The following is a 17881-nucleotide window of genomic DNA, read 5'->3' as shown; positions in this document are numbered from 1 at the left end:
GGGAGGGATAAATGTATTTCTGTTATTGTCAGGATTTTAAAGATTTAACACCTGAAGAGCTATAGAAATGCTATGATCTTTTAAGACAGAGTCTATCCAATCCTTCAAACACATAAGCAAGCATGAGACAAAATCAGCTGACTCTGGCCTATTTTCCTTTAGTAATTCGGCAGAGAGGATAAAAAGTAGCAGTGGACAGTTCTGAGCCTTGGAGTATTTTCCAGAGGCTGCATGGATAACACAGTTCTTTCAGAAGATAATAGTGCAGTATCACACAGAGTTCAGGCATGAAGTGGAATAGAATAGATGTTTTTTCCACAAATTGATAATTTGGTCACTTGTTAATGTTTTTGTTGTGGCTTGACTGTTGATGTACACAGCTACTCAAGACTGAAGACTTGTAACTGTAAGAGCTGCCTCTCATGTGTTCTCTGAGCTTCTCTGTTTTACAATTAATACATAAAGAATGGAGTGAAATGACCACATCTGTAACAGTGCCCTGTTACCAACTATTGTTATGCTAGCCAATCATTTTCCTCACAGGAGAGAAGTGTGGCTTGGAGTTATGCCCGCTTTGTAAATCTTGACCCTGCGCAACAGGGACCAGGGAAGGGCTGGTACAGTCTCTCCATTCGTATTGACAGCTTTTCTAGAACATGTATCTATAGAGGCATGGGCTTGAGCAATGTTCATAAATTGATAAGAACTCTGATGCCTCCAATCTCCTAGTGTGTTAAACAGATAGTCCCTTGAGATCTGAAGATCTTGTTCCCCAAACAATTTAGTTCTTGGAGTTACCAGTGGGAAAGTGTACATTTAAAGAGACAAAGCCAAGTTTTCTTTAATACTAATGAGCTGTCTTGAAATAGTTGTATACATATTCATGGTCATCCTTTTATTTCTCTGCCTTGCCATCATGTCTATTGGAATTTTCTTTGAACAGAAATAAGCTGTGTGAGCAGAAATAAGGTGTGTTTGATCTGTGCAGCTGTGGTCTCTGTACAAGGTACTCCCGGAGTACTTGCTAGTACTAGTACATAGTGAAAAAGTTTTAAAATTCAAGCACACACAGTATTTGTCCATAAATATCAAACTCTGTAGCTGAACATTGTGCACAGCTTTCAGTAGGATGAAGTAAATTAATGTTTGAATGTTCTTTCATTTGGAGGAGCTATGATTAGATGAACTACTACTCACTTGTATTTTGTAGTTCAAAGTTGGTATTTAGTGTAAAACTTTAAATGTGTATTTAAGAAAGATAATTGGAGAATGCTTTTGCTGGTTTGGTTTGTTCTCACTTAGTTTTCCTTTTGCCCCTTTAGTTGTGTATGTTTTGGTGTTCCTTCATCTCCACCTTTTTACTCCTGATTTTTAGCTTGTGTATAAGAATAATGAGTAGTTTCTCGGGTACAACAGTCAATCTTAACCATTCCCTTGAGGATACTTCAGATTTTTTCTTTTTCTCCCCTTTGAGTTCTATTCTTTCTCCTTTATTTGAGTTTTTTACTGTGTTCCTTCCTTCTAAATATTAGAATAAACAAAGGGAAATTCTCAGATCATAAAGACAGGGAGAATTTGGATGGTGAGAGATTACTCCCTCTTAGAGGTAAAAGAACGTGGAAAAGCTCTCAAGGAGCAGTTCTTGCTAATCTTTCTATCAGCAGTGGAAGGAATCTTTACAGCTGAGAAAAAGGCCACTACTATTTTGTCTTCTTTGTTGAAAAATCTGGTTTTAATGACTTGCACTATTTCTTGCTTTTTTAGCTTGTCTGAAAGGTATCACTGCTGTTCAGCATGTAGAGTTTTTTTCTTCTTTTTGTGCAGATTACTGGTAGAGAAAATCTTTGCTCAGTATCTTGTTCCACACAATTTGGAAACAGAAGAGCGAATGAAGTGTTTGTACTATTTGTATGCTAGCTTGGATCCAAATGCTGTCAAGTGAGTATAGTTTGTATTCAACAAATACTTGCTTCCTCAGGCTTTTCTAACATCTGTTATCTTACTTGTATTATATAATAAAAATAAAAATAACGGATGCTTAGCATTATTTGCAAGTAGCATAGTATTTCAAAACATTTTCCTATTATATACAAACTCAATACATCCATTAGACAAAAAGATCCCATGATATTTGAGAAGAGTGGTTTTATCCATTCTTTTTCATCAAATAAGAACAATGCAGACTTAAAAGTGTGCAAGTGATGACTTCTAGGTTTGCTCTATATTAGGGACCATGATGAAAATACCTGTAACTGAATTCAGGTTGATGGTGGCCCGTTTTTTATTTGTGTGGTTTTAAGAAATACTGTGGGTGTCCTGCATATGTTGCATTGTTGCAAGAGAGATGCTATTCAGTAAAAAGAGAAAATCAGTTCCACCTTATTTTGAACAGTTATTTTTAATACTCACTAAGTTTTGATTGTACCTAGCAGGCGTTGCACTTCTAAGGTAAATAAACAATCTTGTTTATTAAAACATCCAGCATGTTCTTGTCATGAAGAAGCTTTTCTTTTCTGGTTTCCCGTTTTTTCAGAGCACTGAATGAGATGTGGAAGTGCCAGAACATGCTAAGGAGTCATGTACGAGAATTGCTGGATTTGCATAAGCAGCCCACTGTACGGTTTTGAAAATATTTATACTTTATCAAGTGGACCTCTTGGACTAATTTACTGGGGTGTTTTAATACTGTATTATTTGTTCAGTGTAACTTTGTTATTCGCTGATTTCTGTATGTAGACAACGTTCCATTCTCATTGAGTAAAGTTGCTTTCTGTAATACTTGAAGGTATATGACCTCCTTCTGTTGAACATCCTTTCGTAGTACTACTGAAGAACTTCGGAAGAAGTTTAAAAAGTTTCAAAGCTTTTTTGTTTGCTTTTGACAGACCTTTTTTCTTTTTCACTTTCTAACAGGTTTTGAAAATGGAATGTATTGTAGCATAAAGCAGTGGTTTCTTTGTTGCTTAGAAAAAACAAGTTTTTAAGTATTTTTACTGGAATTTTACTAGTAGAAATTTTAGGTAGAAGGAGTAGAAGGGCATTGCTTTGGGGTTTTGGTGAGGGAGTGGGCTTGTGGAAATTTCCTGTTTTGGGGGCTAATGGGGTCTTTTTCCAACAATTGATTTTGACCCGTTATGTGAATTAATTAATTTTTGCGTTTTTTTGATGTTACAAGATTTTTCCCCTTTCTGTGTGTAGTAGCTGCTAATCGTAGTTACACTATTCTAGTATCTATTCTTAAAACAAAAACATAAGATTCAGGAGTAGAAAGTAGTGCTGCAGAAGAACTAACAGACCAGCTTAAAGGTGTATTTTATAAAGGAGAAATGGCTGATTTGTTTGTCTGTTTTTGCTGTTGTCCTCAGTCAGAAGCAAACAGTGCCGCCATGTTTGGAAAGCTGATGACCATAGCAAGTAAGTGTTACTAACTTTCTGTAAACATTCTATAAACTACTGCAGCATTCCTGGAAACTATTTCTGTGAGTCTTGGCATGCTGAAGTGGCAAATTTATCTCATGTTAAACTGTTTTTAATCATACAGAAAACCTTCCAGATCCTGGAAAGGCACAAGATTTTGTGAAGAAATTCAATCAGGTTTTGGGTGATGATGAGAAACTTCGGTCCCAGCTTGAACTGTTAATTAGCCCTACGTGTTCTTGTAAACAGGCAGATGTCTGTGTGGTAAGGAAATGGAAAAGCAGACTTTTATACAATAAGTATTTGTGCTTAAAATAGCTACCTGGAATTAAAGGTTTCCTTAATTACCTAAACATGGTTTTTACACGTTTCCAATTTTCATAAAATGCCTTTTTGGTTAACCTGTAGAGATTAGGAAAAAGATAATTAGGATCACCATCTTAAGAAAACATTAGTTTTATTCCTTCCTGGGATTATGAGCAACAAGCATAATGTCTAAAAGACTAATTTATTTCTTTAAAATATTTTATTTTGAGTGCCTCTTTCGTGGTAGGGTTCCCAAACTGTCTTCTCACCCTGATTCAGCTTCCAAGTACCAGCAAGTTATCTATTACCATCTATATATTATTAATTTATTTTTCATCCTATATGATGAATCCTATATCCTCTTCCTATATCCTCAAAATAATATTTTGAGGTCAGTCTTTCTCATGGTTTTTAACCTCTTTGAGGAAAATACACACCTTAGTATTAAATTGTACTTTTCCAGACTCTGCCAACCACCACATTTTTTTTTTATGTGGTCCAAAGCAAAGTAAGCAATTTCATTGACAGAAATTACAGTGATCACAAGGAGTATCTACAAACAAATATAGACTTCTTGGGTTTTGTCTAATAGCCTAGAAATTGTGCAGGGAAGGGAGCAGGACAACTTTTTCATTCCTGTGAGGTTTCACGTACTACGGGATTACCCACAGTTTTCTGGATTACACTTGACAACAAACACACATTCTGTGCACTGCACTCTTCCTTGATTGTGTTCTGGATCTGGGCTGCAATTCTTAAGAACCCCTGAAGAACTCTTAACTAGAAACCTATTTAAATAGTTTTGTAAAGTATTGATCCTTTGAATATAACATGATAAAGAGCGGTGTGGAGATACCACCCCCACCCCCACCCCCCCCCCAAAATATGTTTCACTATATGGACTGTGGTAAAAAGAAGTGACTATATTTAGCTTACTCAACATACTTAAGAAGTAAGTAAAATGAGTATAATTCTTGTTTGTATCTAACATTCTTGTAGAGGGAGATAGCCCGGAAACTTGCAAATCCTAAGCAGCCAACAAATCCTTTTCTGGAAATGGTCAAATTTCTTTTGGAAAGAATTGCCCCTGTACATATTGACTCAGAAGCCATTAGGTAAGTTTGAAAGATCATGAGCAATTGACTTGTGGATGATTATAAAGGTGGTAGAAATGGCAAAAGAAAAAATAGTTTTCTTGGGGTTTGAATTGGTCTGTCGTAGCACTGAATGTGTGGGTGAGTTTCTAATTAAATTATGTAGATGTATTCATTCCCAGCAACCTAGAGGATGCAGCTTTTTTTGATGCTGTTTTGTGGTGCTGTCTGCAAAATTATTTTAAAAATTCAGTAGTTCATGGTGAAAATTCTATTTGTGTGGCTTCAGGTGAAAACTATGAACATAATTTTCACATAGTTAACTGCAACAGTCTTCCATATAGCATCTGAATTAATTAGCTTTTGTGGGATTGTGTAAGAGAATGTTTTGATTCCTTTTGAGACTTGTCTGGTAACCTAATTACATTCTGAAACTTGTGCAAGTATGTGTTGATCTAATGCCACCAGCATGGTGGGGGGGTTTGGGATGGATTTTTTTCCCCCTAAAGAATTAGTTTTGCAGAAAGTGAAATTAGAAGGAAAAGGACTAATGTAATAACCCAAATAAAAATAGCAAAAACGAAACAGCAATGCCAACACCACCCCCAAAGGACTTTTGCCTTCTCTTTATATGTTGTGAAAACCAAGTAATCTTGCTTATATCTCCAACCTTTAACACTGTCATACTTGTTTGTTTCTTTTTGTATCTCTCATTTCAGTGCACTAGTAAAACTAATGAATAAATCCATAGAGGGGACAGCTGATGATGAAGAGGAGGGTGTAAGTCCTGATACTGCTATTCGTGCAGGACTTGAACTTCTCAAGGTAATCTACATTAATGCAGCTGTAATCTATAATGGACGGAACAAAAGTGGTATGAGTAAGAATTAATGTTAGCATGGCTTTAATAGTTATTACTTAGATAATTACTTTTTTAATGTATGAAACTGGTTATTAATACTCACTTGAAAGAAGAAGAATGAAAAAGATGGTTTGTTGGAAGAAGTATGTTTTGAAAAGGGTGCCAAGAGTTGAAATGTACATGTTAAAGCAGAAATTGTTTCCTGCTTAGGGAAGTAGTAGAGAAGATGGTGTAGAGGTGAAGTGAAAGGAAGAGAACAGGGAAACTGGGAGAGACCTTCTTTGGGGCATGTATGACACTGGAAGGAAAGCAAGCAGTTAGCTCAAGAGCCTCATCATGTAGCAAAAGAAAGGGAACTTGTGTTTTCAGTGGTGCTGAGAAGTGGAAGGGGGAGAAAGAAGGATTTGAAATAGCTGTAAAACAGTATCCCATGTTTTGTTTGTAGATATCTTAACCTTCTTGGTTTCTTTTCTGCTCAGGGACTATAGATTCTGGGGAAATTAAAATTTCAGTTCAGTTACTGAATGTAATAGTTTCATATGGGCATCTAACAGCTATTTATATTGATGGTAATGTTAATAAACAGCTATCATTTAGTTTTTCTGATTATTAATTTACTATGAATAAATATACCTTTGTTTTAATGTGTATCTGCAGGTTCTGTCCTTTACACATCCTACCTCGTTTCACTCTGCAGAGACCTATGAGTCTCTACTGCAGTGCCTCAGGATGGAAGATGATAAGGTAGCTGAGGCAGCCATACAGATTTTCAGAAACACGGGTCACAAAATAGAAACAGACTTGCCACAGATACGATCGTGAGTATTCTGTTACGTGCTGCTTTTCATATCTGGAATTCTCCCTCTTGATGGTTTATTCAGTGTGTTGCCCCTGTATAGTCTTGTTAATATGAACAGCTTCTCTTGGTTTTGATTTCCTTCAGTATCTTTCTGTCCCCATCCCTTCGTTTTTAAATTCTGTGCTCTCGCAGTTTTTGCATATTTACTGAACATCTTAGGAACTTCTTAAAAATCTTCTTATAATAGACACATTAAAACCAGTGCATAGCAAATTTCCTAGCTTACAAAATAAGAAACAGCAAAAATACAGCAGATATAATTCCTTGGCATAATTTCTACTCATATCTGTCCTTCACACAATTTTTCTATCTTTGTAAGGAATGCAGATATAATCTCTGATATGGTTAACAGCTCTGTTTGTTATTAAACAAGATGGGAAACAAAGTCTAAAAGCAGGCATGAATTTCTAGCAAGGAATAATTGGTTGTCTGTAAGTTGTCATGCAATTCATGCTGTGCTGCTGATTAAAGCTGCATAATGTACTATTCACAGACTATTAAATACCTTGTGAGTAACATCTGAAACCTTAAAATCAGCCTGTAAGTAATTTAACGTGTCCAGATTATAAATCATGGGTTTCAAGTTCTCATATATTGAAATAGCATTTTGGATATTGCCATGCTAAAATGCATACCAATCTCCACTTCTAAGTTTGCTGTAAATTAAAGCCATAACCTCAGCGATTCTTTGGAATGTGGATCAGATTTTGGACAAAAGGAAAATACTACAAATTCAGGTATATGAGATAGGTTTTAAGACATCTGTAGGGGTAAAGAGAAGGAAAAGCCCAGTAGTCCCCATTGTCAGTACAGTTCCCAGTATAGTCCCAAGTGTCTTTGGTTCCCTGCCAGAATTGAATCAAGACTCTGTATTGCTGGGCTATATCATGTTTTCTCAAAGGATCTAGTGTTGCTGTCTTTTTCTTTGACTTTGTGCCTTAACCAGGTATTGGTGAAGTTTAGTCTGGGAGGTCTCAACTTAAAAATGTAACTGTCAAAGTGGACGTAGCATGGTTTCCAGGCAAGTTAGGTTGGCGTTCTGAAAGCCAAAAGCCATGTCAGTGTTTACACTTGACACAAAGAAAAAGAAGACTGAGGACAAGAAGATGTTCCAGATTTCATGTATTCAGAAATCTTTATCATAAATGAAAGATTTGATACAATCAACAAGATAGTTTGTTTCAAGTGACCTGTTTGTGGCTTGGGGTTTTTTTAAAGGCTGCTGTGAGCAGGCTACTTGCTGTCCTTTGAAGCAGTGTTCACCTGTGGCTGCTCAAGTTCTTGCTTGTACAGGAAATGAATAGGGCTTTTGTACTGGTTCATGGACAAAGACTACCCGTATGACTCGGGAGCCTGATGGAAGCACTGGCCATGCTCAAAGAGAGCCTATGGACCATGTGTAAACTTGTAGATGTAAACATGTAAAGGTGCATGTCAATGTGTCAGGTTTCACCTTTTGCAGATTTGTGTGAGTTGGGATGTGCTGAGGTGTGGTTTGTAACTGCTGCACCAGGGCCTGGCAAAGACACTTTAATGTACGTGTACTTTTAACACCATGAAAACTGTAGATTAGGCATTGAAGCTTACTTAAACTCTGTAGGTTTTACTGAATTCTTTACTATTTTGGTTCTTAATCCAATTTGTGGAATCTTGGCATGTTTGGGAAGAGATTTTCTACTTCACAATACTGTTAACATGTTTCTGAGGGTCTTTGGTTTAGTTTTGGATTTTGTGGGGGTTTTGAGGAAAATGTTTGAGGTTTGATTCTTTCAACCTGGCAAGTTGCTCTTTAGCCTGTGGTTGCTGATTTTCATTATGTAGAATGTGTCAGTGAATGGTGGATGCTGAATAATCCATATACTGAATACTGTATTGTGAAAGAGCTTTTCAGGAAAGCAGGGAAAATTTTGGGGATGTTTCTGTGTCAGACTTCCTGGGCAATTTTGTTTTTTCTGTCAGTTGCTGGGTGAGGTGCAGGGTGAGCTTCCCGAGTTAGTGTCTCGGCTGCTGAGCTCCGAGGGGACAGGCCTGCCTTCCAGCACTGCCTGGGGAGGGAAACTGAACCATCTGACCAGCCTGGACCTGGTCTCTGGAGTGGCTTCTGCCTTGCACTTTCCTTTGGTGCCTTCTGATCAGCAGAGAGATTTCAGGAGATTCAAATTCAAAATCTCACAACAAAGCAGTTGTTTACTTGGGTATACATTGCAATTAAAAGTTCCAGTTGTAAAAGCCTGTAAACACACTGATGTTTAGTGGTTATTCTTAGCTTTCACAGATTTTCTTCAGCCCTGTCGTTCCCAGGCTCAGATAATAAGTCCAGGAATTCACCCAAACTGAAATTGTCATATTGCCCCCACCTTCTATTTGTCTTCCTAAACAGCTTTATTTTGACCATTAATTTCTTTCATGTTTGATTTTTTTTTTTTTCCGGTGAGCTGTTTTCTTCTTGTATGTGTGTGGTCAGATATTCAACAAGTATTACTAAATACAATTCTGTCCTGCTTTTTAGTTTGTGATTGTGATCTTTCCTGAACAGACTTCAAAGGAATGCTTGATTTATAAGACAGTGAGGATAGATTTGTATGTGTGAAGATATTTTTTTGTAGATTGCAAATTGCATTTTGAAGTATTCTATTTAATGTTCACAGAACACTAATTCCAATTTTGCATCAGAAAGCAAAAAGAGGCACTCCTCATCAGGCAAAACAAGCTGTTCACTGTATACATGCCATATTTTCAAATAAAGAAGTACAACTTGCACAGATCTTTGAGGTATGTCTTGCCTTTGTTTTTAAGATTTGTTTGTTATTAATTGGTACTGGTCATTAAAATGAATTCCTACTGTTTATTAACAGATAAACCGTAGGAATTTATAACATGTTTATGAGGTCAGGAAGCCTACAGGTGTATGGTAATTGAGATAAGTCATTAATTTTACAATAGCAAGTTATTAATATTTGTGTCTTAAAGTCATGATTTACTAATATTCTCATGTCTGATAGAGAAAGGTTTTCCTTTTTGTCTACATGGGAGAAGTTTGGGGGAAGTAAGCTGAAAATGCTGGACTGATCCACGGCAAATCCCATGGGGACACATTTAGCAGATACTAAATGAGAGATAACATCCCCTACTTTCCACCTGTATTGAATTACCTTGCCTTAAGGTCTTTGCACATACAGCCTTGCCTCACTAAGGCAGTTAGTGCAGACCAACTTGACTGTAAGCTCAGACATCAGTTTACTGCTCACTTACTGTTTCCTCAGACAAGTAATTAAGCAAAAAGACTTTCTATACAGAGCAGGGAGTTTATTATTATCTTTCAAATAATAATGTTATTAATCTGCTCTTGTAAAATATTTTAGGTTCTTAATCTTGGCTGTCTTTGAACCTGTGCGTCATTTGTAAGTGTGAAAAGCTTGCAGAGTTCGATCTCTGCTTAGACTTCTGTGAGAGTGCTTGTTCCCCCCCAGTACCAGAATAATGATGCAATGGTTGTGGGGTGATACAGGAAGTGTCTTGGTGACTGTTACCTGGAAGGTAAATGCTGATGGCTAGTAGAAATGTCCCCGGTGGTTTCCAAGGTTTTGGCTGCTGTTTTTGACCATTGGCAGCTGGGATTCAGGTTTTCACAAATTCTGAACAGAACTGAGTCAAAGTTTTTTCCCACGTCTCTCAGGTTTGAATGTGTTTCACGTTAAAATAAGAAGAGAATACAGTATTTGTTTTGCACTTAACTTACATGAGATTTTTGTTTACTCTGTTGAATAGGGAATGGTATTCTTTATACTTTTGATTGTTAATTTTATTCATTCTTTTGGAAAAACAGTGAAATGCACCAGCAATCCAGCAGTAAAATAAACTATTTTAAGACATGCTAGCTTATTAACTGAAGTTGAATTTTGAATATTTTTTTATTTTTCCTTCCTCAGCCTCTTAGTAGAAGTTTGAATGCTGATGTACCAGAACAGCTTATAACTCCCTTGGTCTCTTTGGGTCATATTTCTATGTTGGCTCCAGACCAGTTTGCTTCTCCAATGAAATCTGTTGTTGCAAATTTCATTGTGAAAGATCTCCTAATGAATGACAGGGTAAGATTATCTTTTTTTTTTTTTTTTTTTTTTTTTAAGTGCTTATTATGCTCTTTGCCTGTTATGAACTCTGTGGGGAATAGAGCTTTTTTTGTCAAATGAGTCCATAAAGTAATGCACTGTAAGTGGTTAGTACAGTGATAATTGCATTCTAAAAGGTATTTTGGTGAAAGAAAGCCTAATCCGTGACTTTTTTCTATTTTTGCATCTTTATTTTTCGTATGAATTGAACCAGTTTGTAAACTTACATGAATTTCTATAGTCAACAGGTGAGAAAAATGGAAAATTGTGGTCTCCAGATGAAGAAGTCTCTCCAGAAGTACTAGCAAAGGTGTGTTATCTGCTGTCAGTAATAATGTGTATATCTGCAATTAAAGTTTACTTTTCTTCAAGTTGCACAATGGGAAATAATAGAATAAATCCCTTCAAATGTTTTTGTATTAGTCCTATTAGAATATTATTGGTTTTCTGGGTTATACACAGAACTGATAAAACTGGTAGAAACTATGCATTCTGTTGTCTTCACTTACTGATATTAATTATTCTGAGTGTTGAGAAAACAAGAGATTCAAAAATTTTAGTTTTCCTTACAATGAAGGTAACTTTCCTTTGACTTTACTGACTTGTAAACAAATAAATAAAATAAATGAAATAAATTGAGACCCTAACAAATATGAATCTAATTATGGCCATTTCTAGGAATTTTTATCTAGTTGCTCTTACTTTTAATCATATAGCAAGTATCCTGCATCCTCTAGATGCACTTCTGCAAAGACAGTGGACCATAGTTGAAGTGTCCTGAGATCACAAAAACTGCTTCTTCCTTCATCACTCTAAATATTTACTGCTTCATTCTGTTCCTTTCAAAATCTCTAATACACAAGAATCTATGGGAGTTTCAATTTGACAACAGTAGGTTTTAGTAACTTACCAGCTTTGGCAAGTAAGTTGATTGTTGATTTGTTTGTGTGTGATAGGTGCAAGCAATTAAACTTTTGGTACGCTGGTTGTTGGGTATGAAAAACAACCAGTCAAAATCTGCAAATTCCACACTCCGGTTATTGTCAGCCATGCTCGTCAGTGAAGGAGACTTGACAGAACAGAAGCGAATCAGGTCAGATTTTGTTCCTTTCAGGCTTCCATAAATTTTGTTGTAGAATTTCAAAGAATGTCGGTTCTTTTAGAGTGCTTTTCGAATATTAAGGTCAGCACAATGTTGGCTGCAGATACGATCAGAGTATATTAGGAGTGGAATGGCAGCATAAAATTATATTAGATACTCCTTCTTTCTTGCAATTTGCTAATGCCTACAGAGTTCCGAATTAGATTATTTTCCTAGTAAAAGACATTGTAGAGAATAAAACACCTGCAGAGGTACCTTTGAAAACAATTGAGTGTTAACCAACTCCCAAGCATGTTAGATTTTATCTTGAGTGGAGCTTCTTCATTCCAGCTAATGAGGTAACTGCTCCTCAACTTCATTGTGAGGGTGAAGGAAAGAAAGAAAAACTGTGGCAAAAGCGTTGCTTTCATTTAGACAGTGATAGGAAAACAAGAAACTTGACTCATCTCATTTCATTGTTTTACTGGAAATAGGGGTTTTTTGTGGGGAAAGGAGAGCACTTTATTTTTCACAAATTTGGTAAGGTTAGTTTGGCTTGAGGTAAAGCTATATTACTGCAACCTCATTGATTGGTCATTGATCTTGTAAAAAGAAATTGAGACATGCAGGTAATTTAAGGATAGTTGTGGTGAACTGTGATTAATTTTTTGGGGTTTTTTTCTCTGGTATGTGTAGTAAATCAGATATGTCTCGACTGAGATTAGCTGCTGGTAGTGCAATAATGAAGCTTGCACAGGAACCCTGTTACCATGAAATAATTACCCCAGAACAGTTCCAGCTCTGTGCTCTCGTCATTAATGTAAGTAACTGCATTAGAATTGAAGTGACCCTTAATTGAATTCTGAGTCCTTACATCTGAGCTTTTGTTGCTTCTACACAGTATATTGTGTTCCTCACCGCAGCTTTCACAAGAGTTATTGAAATCTCAATTTCAAATGTTTATTGTGCTGCTCCTGTTTGTATTTTTAAAATACCTCCTCATAATTCCACCTTGAGTGCTTTTTTTTTTTTTTTTTAAGACCAGCATTTTGATGGTTGCACTTTTATGGTTTGTGTTGCTGTAGGATGAGTGCTACCAAGTGAGGCAGATATTCGCTCAGAAGCTGCATAAGGCACTTGTGAAATTACTTCTCCCTCTGGAATATATGGCAATCTTTGCTTTGTGTGCCAAAGACCCTGTGAAGGAGAGAAGAGCACATGCCAGACAGTGCTTGCTCAAAAACATCAGTATACGAAGAGAATATATTAAGCAGAATCCTATGGCTAACGGTTAGTATTTCAGTAAAATTGTTAATAATACAATAATACTAAACTGGAAGGAATAAATATTAAACCTTAAGCAATTGGCTTTTGTAAAGAAACACCAGATAAGTTTAATCTGTTTCTCATCTTTGTATTAGACACATTCAAACCTAAATTTACTTAGTTCAGTATTGGCATAAACCATAAAATACTCCGCTGTACATTGCTGATAATTACAGATGTAAAATACAGTGCTCTTATGGTTGTAGTTATTGTGCTCAAAAAAAAATTTGTGTCCTGATATTTTTAGGCTTTATGACCTTCTTCCTGAAGCAAGACCAAGTTGTTTTGTAGTAGTAAAACCTGTTCATTTATTTTTAATGATTCATTAAAAATAAAATTTGTAGGAAGAAAATGCACATCAAAATTTTACATTTAGTGTTTGAAAAAGTTATACTTTGAAAAAGTTTTTCTTATGATGTATGTGTGTAATATAGAAGCGATTTTTTGTTGTCTTTGTCACTGTAGAAAAATTGCTGTCCTTGCTGCCTGAATATGTGGTACCATATATGATTCACTTACTGGCACATGATCCAGATTTCACAAAACCTCAGGATGTTGATCAGCTTCGTGATGTCAAAGAGTAAGTGTCAAGTGATTCTAGAATTCTTATGCTGAGAATTTTCTGCACTTGGAAAGAAAGTGATTAGGAAGAGGAAAAAACTAATTAGGAAGAAGAAAAATTTGTTTTATCAACAGTATCTTGCAAACCAATAAATGGAAAAAATGGAAATATGGAACACTTTAATCATGGGAAGAAGGCATCAACAACTGCTTAGCAGTATACTCTGAAAGCCCAAATGGTAACCTGTAGGTCATACTGTAGTATACCAAATTAGTGAGTTGTGTATGCTTCTTTTGAAGTAAGTAAGGATTTTAGAGTCTTGTCTTTGTGCCTCGGAATATTTATAGGATGTCAAGTAATGTTAGTTCAAATATTTTGGAACTTGTAAAATAGAGCATTTCTCCAAGGCTCGAAAACAGTGAGGCTGGGTAAGTCCTGCCTCACTGGAAACTTATTTTCCCCTTCCTATGCAAGCCTACTAGAATTCATTCTAAGTTTGCTGCTGACTTACCATTTGCACTGTACATCAGCGGTGCAGGCTTAGTACTTGTTAATGTATTCAGCACAGATTACTGTACACAATATTGTCATACTTGGCAGGAGCTTGTTTCCAGATTCAGACCTTCTTCTGTGCCTCAAATAATATTTCACATCTTAATTATAACGTCTTTTTCTCCTTACATCTTGCAATGAATTTAAAAATTTTAAAATATAGTTAACACTTAAAAATTGTTCAAGCATGTTGTCTCTCCCACCACACAGCTCTGGTTTTAGTATTTTGGTTTTTCGTTGTATTAATTTTTGATGAAACTGAGCTTTGTTGGTTTTGTATTAGGCATTTATAACCACATACTGCAACATACATCATCCAAAAAGCACTTCTTTTTTGGCACCAATAAGCTGGTTCAGATCTTAATTCTTTTTGCACCTTCACTTACGACAGTCCAAGTCTGATTCTTTCTCTAAATGTAAAGCGTGGTGTGCTCTGATTTCTGAATTACTTGATTCACACCTGGTCAGACCTGAAGTCAGTGAAGATTTTTTACCTGATCAACAAATCTACATTTTGTCCCAGGACTTCCTGTTCCTGGCAACATCTGAAAGCATTCTACAGCATGTGCTTTATCCAAAATGCATGGGAACAAGTTCTGATTTTCAGTCACTGAGTTAATACTTTCTTTGAGAAGCACTTTCTAGTGTGCAGAGCTTTTTTGGACGCTCCTTGTATAGCTTTTCTTTGTTGTCGAATTTCCTCCCTCATGTTTGTCACAGACTGGCTGAACTAGCCAGAAAGGACTGCTCCAAACAAAGAAATACTCTGTAGGGGAATTTTGGCAGGAATACTTCTCTGAAGAGTCTCCTGAGATATGAGATTTTCTATTCAATGTGATTCAGTGTTTCTTCTAACAGCTCTGAGTGTCTTAGTGTTCACTTTAAAGTGTTAACAGAGATGCTTGCAAAGTTGGAAAAACAGGCTTTGCAGTGTGTTTTGTAGGTTTCTCCCTAGTTCGTTTTGGTTCACGTGGCCTAGATACAGTGATGTGCAGTAAATGCATACTTAACAGTTCCTGAACCATAATCTGTGATACTTACTGATGAAGTTTTTTAAGCTTATCCTGCAGAGGTATGTTTGGGGTTGGTTGTTTTTTATCTTGATACTGTCTCAAGTGTGTCTCTCTTCCTAATTCATATTCTGAAATTACTGAAATGGATACAAAGAGTGATTTTATGTGACTGTGTTCCTCTAGGTGCATATTATTTTTTTTTATATAAAATCCCACTGCTGTTTTGGGCAGGTCTTGTTCAGAGTTGATAATTATTTATGTAATTTGCTGATTTAATGAGAAAGTCAAGATACTGAATATGAGTTAACTGGAATTACCAGAGTATAATGTGTTCTAAGTAGTAATCTTTGGGTGACGCTGGATTTTGCAGAACTTGGGCCAGGGTGGTATGTTACTTGTCCTGCATTCATCCTATTCAAGTTCTTGAAAATAGTGGATAGATGGATGTAAATCTGTCTAACAGATTGATTTACTATAGCCTTTGTAGCTCTTGGATGCAAGTCAGATTAGTGACAGTTTCTTGAACATCAGATAGCTTTTTAAGTATTTTGATGCACGAGCCTCTGAGCTTTTGAGAGAAATGTCCCTTCATCTCTTTCATTACAGTTTGGATCAGCTAAGAAGATTGGGGCTTTTGTGAACAGGGAATTCTAATGTTCAGTCATCCTGTTTTTCTTGAGTTTTATTATCTCTTTCTATGAAATAATCTCTCTTCCAAAGCTTCAGAATTAAATTAGCTACTGGCAAAGCCTGCATTTCTCAGAGCCACCCATATGTCTTTACAACTAAGTACTATTTTATCATATTGTGACTGTTAACCCTCTAACCATATGCAGCTGTGGATCTTGATAGCAGGTGACAGCATGGATGAACCAGTTGTGCTTTATATCATAATTGAAAAAATTTTAAAACAAACTTTCAGTCAAAATAAAATGTATTCTCACTATAAATAAGCTAGATTTAAAGAAAGAAACCTAGGAAAGCTAATTTCATTATGTTTTACCTGGGAGAATTTTTGTCTGAATCTGACCTGCTTTTTGGATCTCCTCTCCTATTTGAACTGCAGTATTAATCCATCTTGTGTGGGTAACTGTCTAGCAGCAGCATGATTTGTTTAAGCCTGCCTTGAGTGTGCTCATGGTACATTGTTGACAGGGACATAGTGCCTTAGTGATTACAGAATTTCATTTGGGTGATGATAGCACCAGAATTCCTGCTTCTATTCATGTATGGGAGAGAAAAAGTTGATTGGCTGGGCAGTATTTACAGATGTAATAATAAGCACACTAATTTGGCAGGTTTACTCCAAGGAGTACAGTTAAGACTCTGTGTTGTAAAGCTCTAGACTCTGTTTACACCATTATATGATGTTACCTGTTTATGTCTTCAAATTGATTTTGGTTTCTTAAGAAAAAGCTAGTACAGTTAAGAAAATTTCGTAAAGCTTTGCTGTATGTAGGAGCTGTAGTATGAAAGCTGGAGTGTAATTGCTTGTGGTTTTATGGCTTTTTAGGTGCCTGTGGTTCATGCTTGAAGTTTTAATGACAAAGAACGAAAACAATAGCCATGCCTTCATGAAAAAGATGTCAGAAAACATCAAGCTTACCCGAGATGCTCAGTCTCCTGATGAGCCAAAGGCCAATGAAGTAAGAAATGCAGTTGAGATTAGTGCTGGGTGATGAGCTGAGGGTTTCACAAGCAGGATTTGCAGAAAGTCTGAAAGAACTAGCTCTGACATTTTTATGGTTTTTTAGAGAGACTGCTAATTGCAAGCACTGTCTGTGCGTTTCCAATCTCATTCTTACAAAACCTTGCTGACCTCAGCCAGTACATAATACCTACAATTTTAAAAAATATTCCTGTTACTGCCTGCCTTATTTTAACAACTCCTGCCTAGTTTCCTGACATAAGTATCTTCTGCTGTTGGGGGTGGAAATACTGCATTATACAGCTGCTGTTAAACCCATTAGTTTCTAGCAGAGATGAGAAACCATTTAAGGTGATTTGATTGAGCAAGAGGTTGAATTGTACAGCATAGTCATGTAAAGTATTACTAGTTTTTATAAATAGTATCATATGAAAAATGAGGACTTCTCTGTGTGTTTTAAGACCCAGCAGTATGGTTAATGATATAATTACAAAGTATGTCCTTAGTGGTGGTTATTTAAATGCATAGTTTAAACTTTCTAAAGTACTGCGTTCTTTCTACGCTGTAAAAACAGTAATTACTAAAGCATGCTTTTCTTTTTTTTTTCTCTAGAAACTTTACACAGTATGTGATGTAGCACTATGTGTAATCAACAGCAAAAGTGCTTTGTGCAATGCAGATTCACCCAAGGACCCTGTATTGCCAACCAAATTTTTTACACAACCTGAAAAGGTAAATTTGTTAATTTTATTCCCAAAGTAGTAAGGGGAAATGCATTTTTTTTTTGATTGAGAGCTGGTTATCTCCGTAAGATAATGAGTGGGAAAATGCATCTTTTATTGTCAGCAATTAATTTTTGTCAGCTCTATGCTGTGCTATCTATGTATTATGAACACGTGACAGGAGTGCTTGTAACAAGGTGAGAGCTAATTGAAATTAATACTGATATGCTAGCATGTATTGCTGAATTATTTCTTTAGTGTGTTTTACAAGTGCATCTGAATATATGAGAATATGTATATATATTTTCTGACTGTATTTCTGTATTAGAA

General features: G+C 36.1%; 1 protein-coding gene across 3 annotated transcripts in view; it reads left to right on the top strand.

Annotated features, from left to right (window-relative positions):
• Positions 1–17881, top strand: part of PDS5A (PDS5 cohesin associated factor A) — a 92226-nt gene that overhangs the window by 50563 nt on the left and 23782 nt on the right. For all 3 annotated transcript variants that reach the window (XR_004240080.1, XM_032108657.1, XM_032108656.1), the window contains exons 13-28: positions 1825–1938; positions 2534–2615; positions 3366–3414; positions 3542–3681; positions 4723–4838; positions 5537–5642; positions 6337–6497; positions 9187–9310; positions 10468–10626; positions 10889–10957; positions 11604–11740; positions 12425–12548; positions 12814–13018; positions 13520–13634; positions 16695–16827; positions 17442–17561. Coding sequence is in view for 2 of the 3 variants with exons in the window: in XM_032108657.1 (XP_031964548.1) it covers positions 1825–1938; positions 2534–2615; positions 3366–3414; positions 3542–3681; positions 4723–4838; positions 5537–5642; positions 6337–6497; positions 9187–9310; positions 10468–10626; positions 10889–10957; positions 11604–11740; positions 12425–12548; positions 12814–13018; positions 13520–13634; positions 16695–16827; positions 17442–17561 (1954 nt within the window). In the remaining variant the exon portion in view is untranslated. The remainder of the gene's footprint in view (positions 1–1824; positions 1939–2533; positions 2616–3365; positions 3415–3541; positions 3682–4722; positions 4839–5536; positions 5643–6336; positions 6498–9186; positions 9311–10467; positions 10627–10888; positions 10958–11603; positions 11741–12424; positions 12549–12813; positions 13019–13519; positions 13635–16694; positions 16828–17441; positions 17562–17881) is intronic.

Source organism: Corvus moneduloides, chromosome 5, assembly GCF_009650955.1.
Source record: "Corvus moneduloides isolate bCorMon1 chromosome 5, bCorMon1.pri, whole genome shotgun sequence".
NCBI classification, from domain to species: Eukaryota; Metazoa; Chordata; class Aves; order Passeriformes; family Corvidae; genus Corvus; species Corvus moneduloides.
The sequence above is the reverse complement of the archived record's forward strand: the minus strand, read 5'-3'. Positions and strand labels throughout refer to the sequence as shown.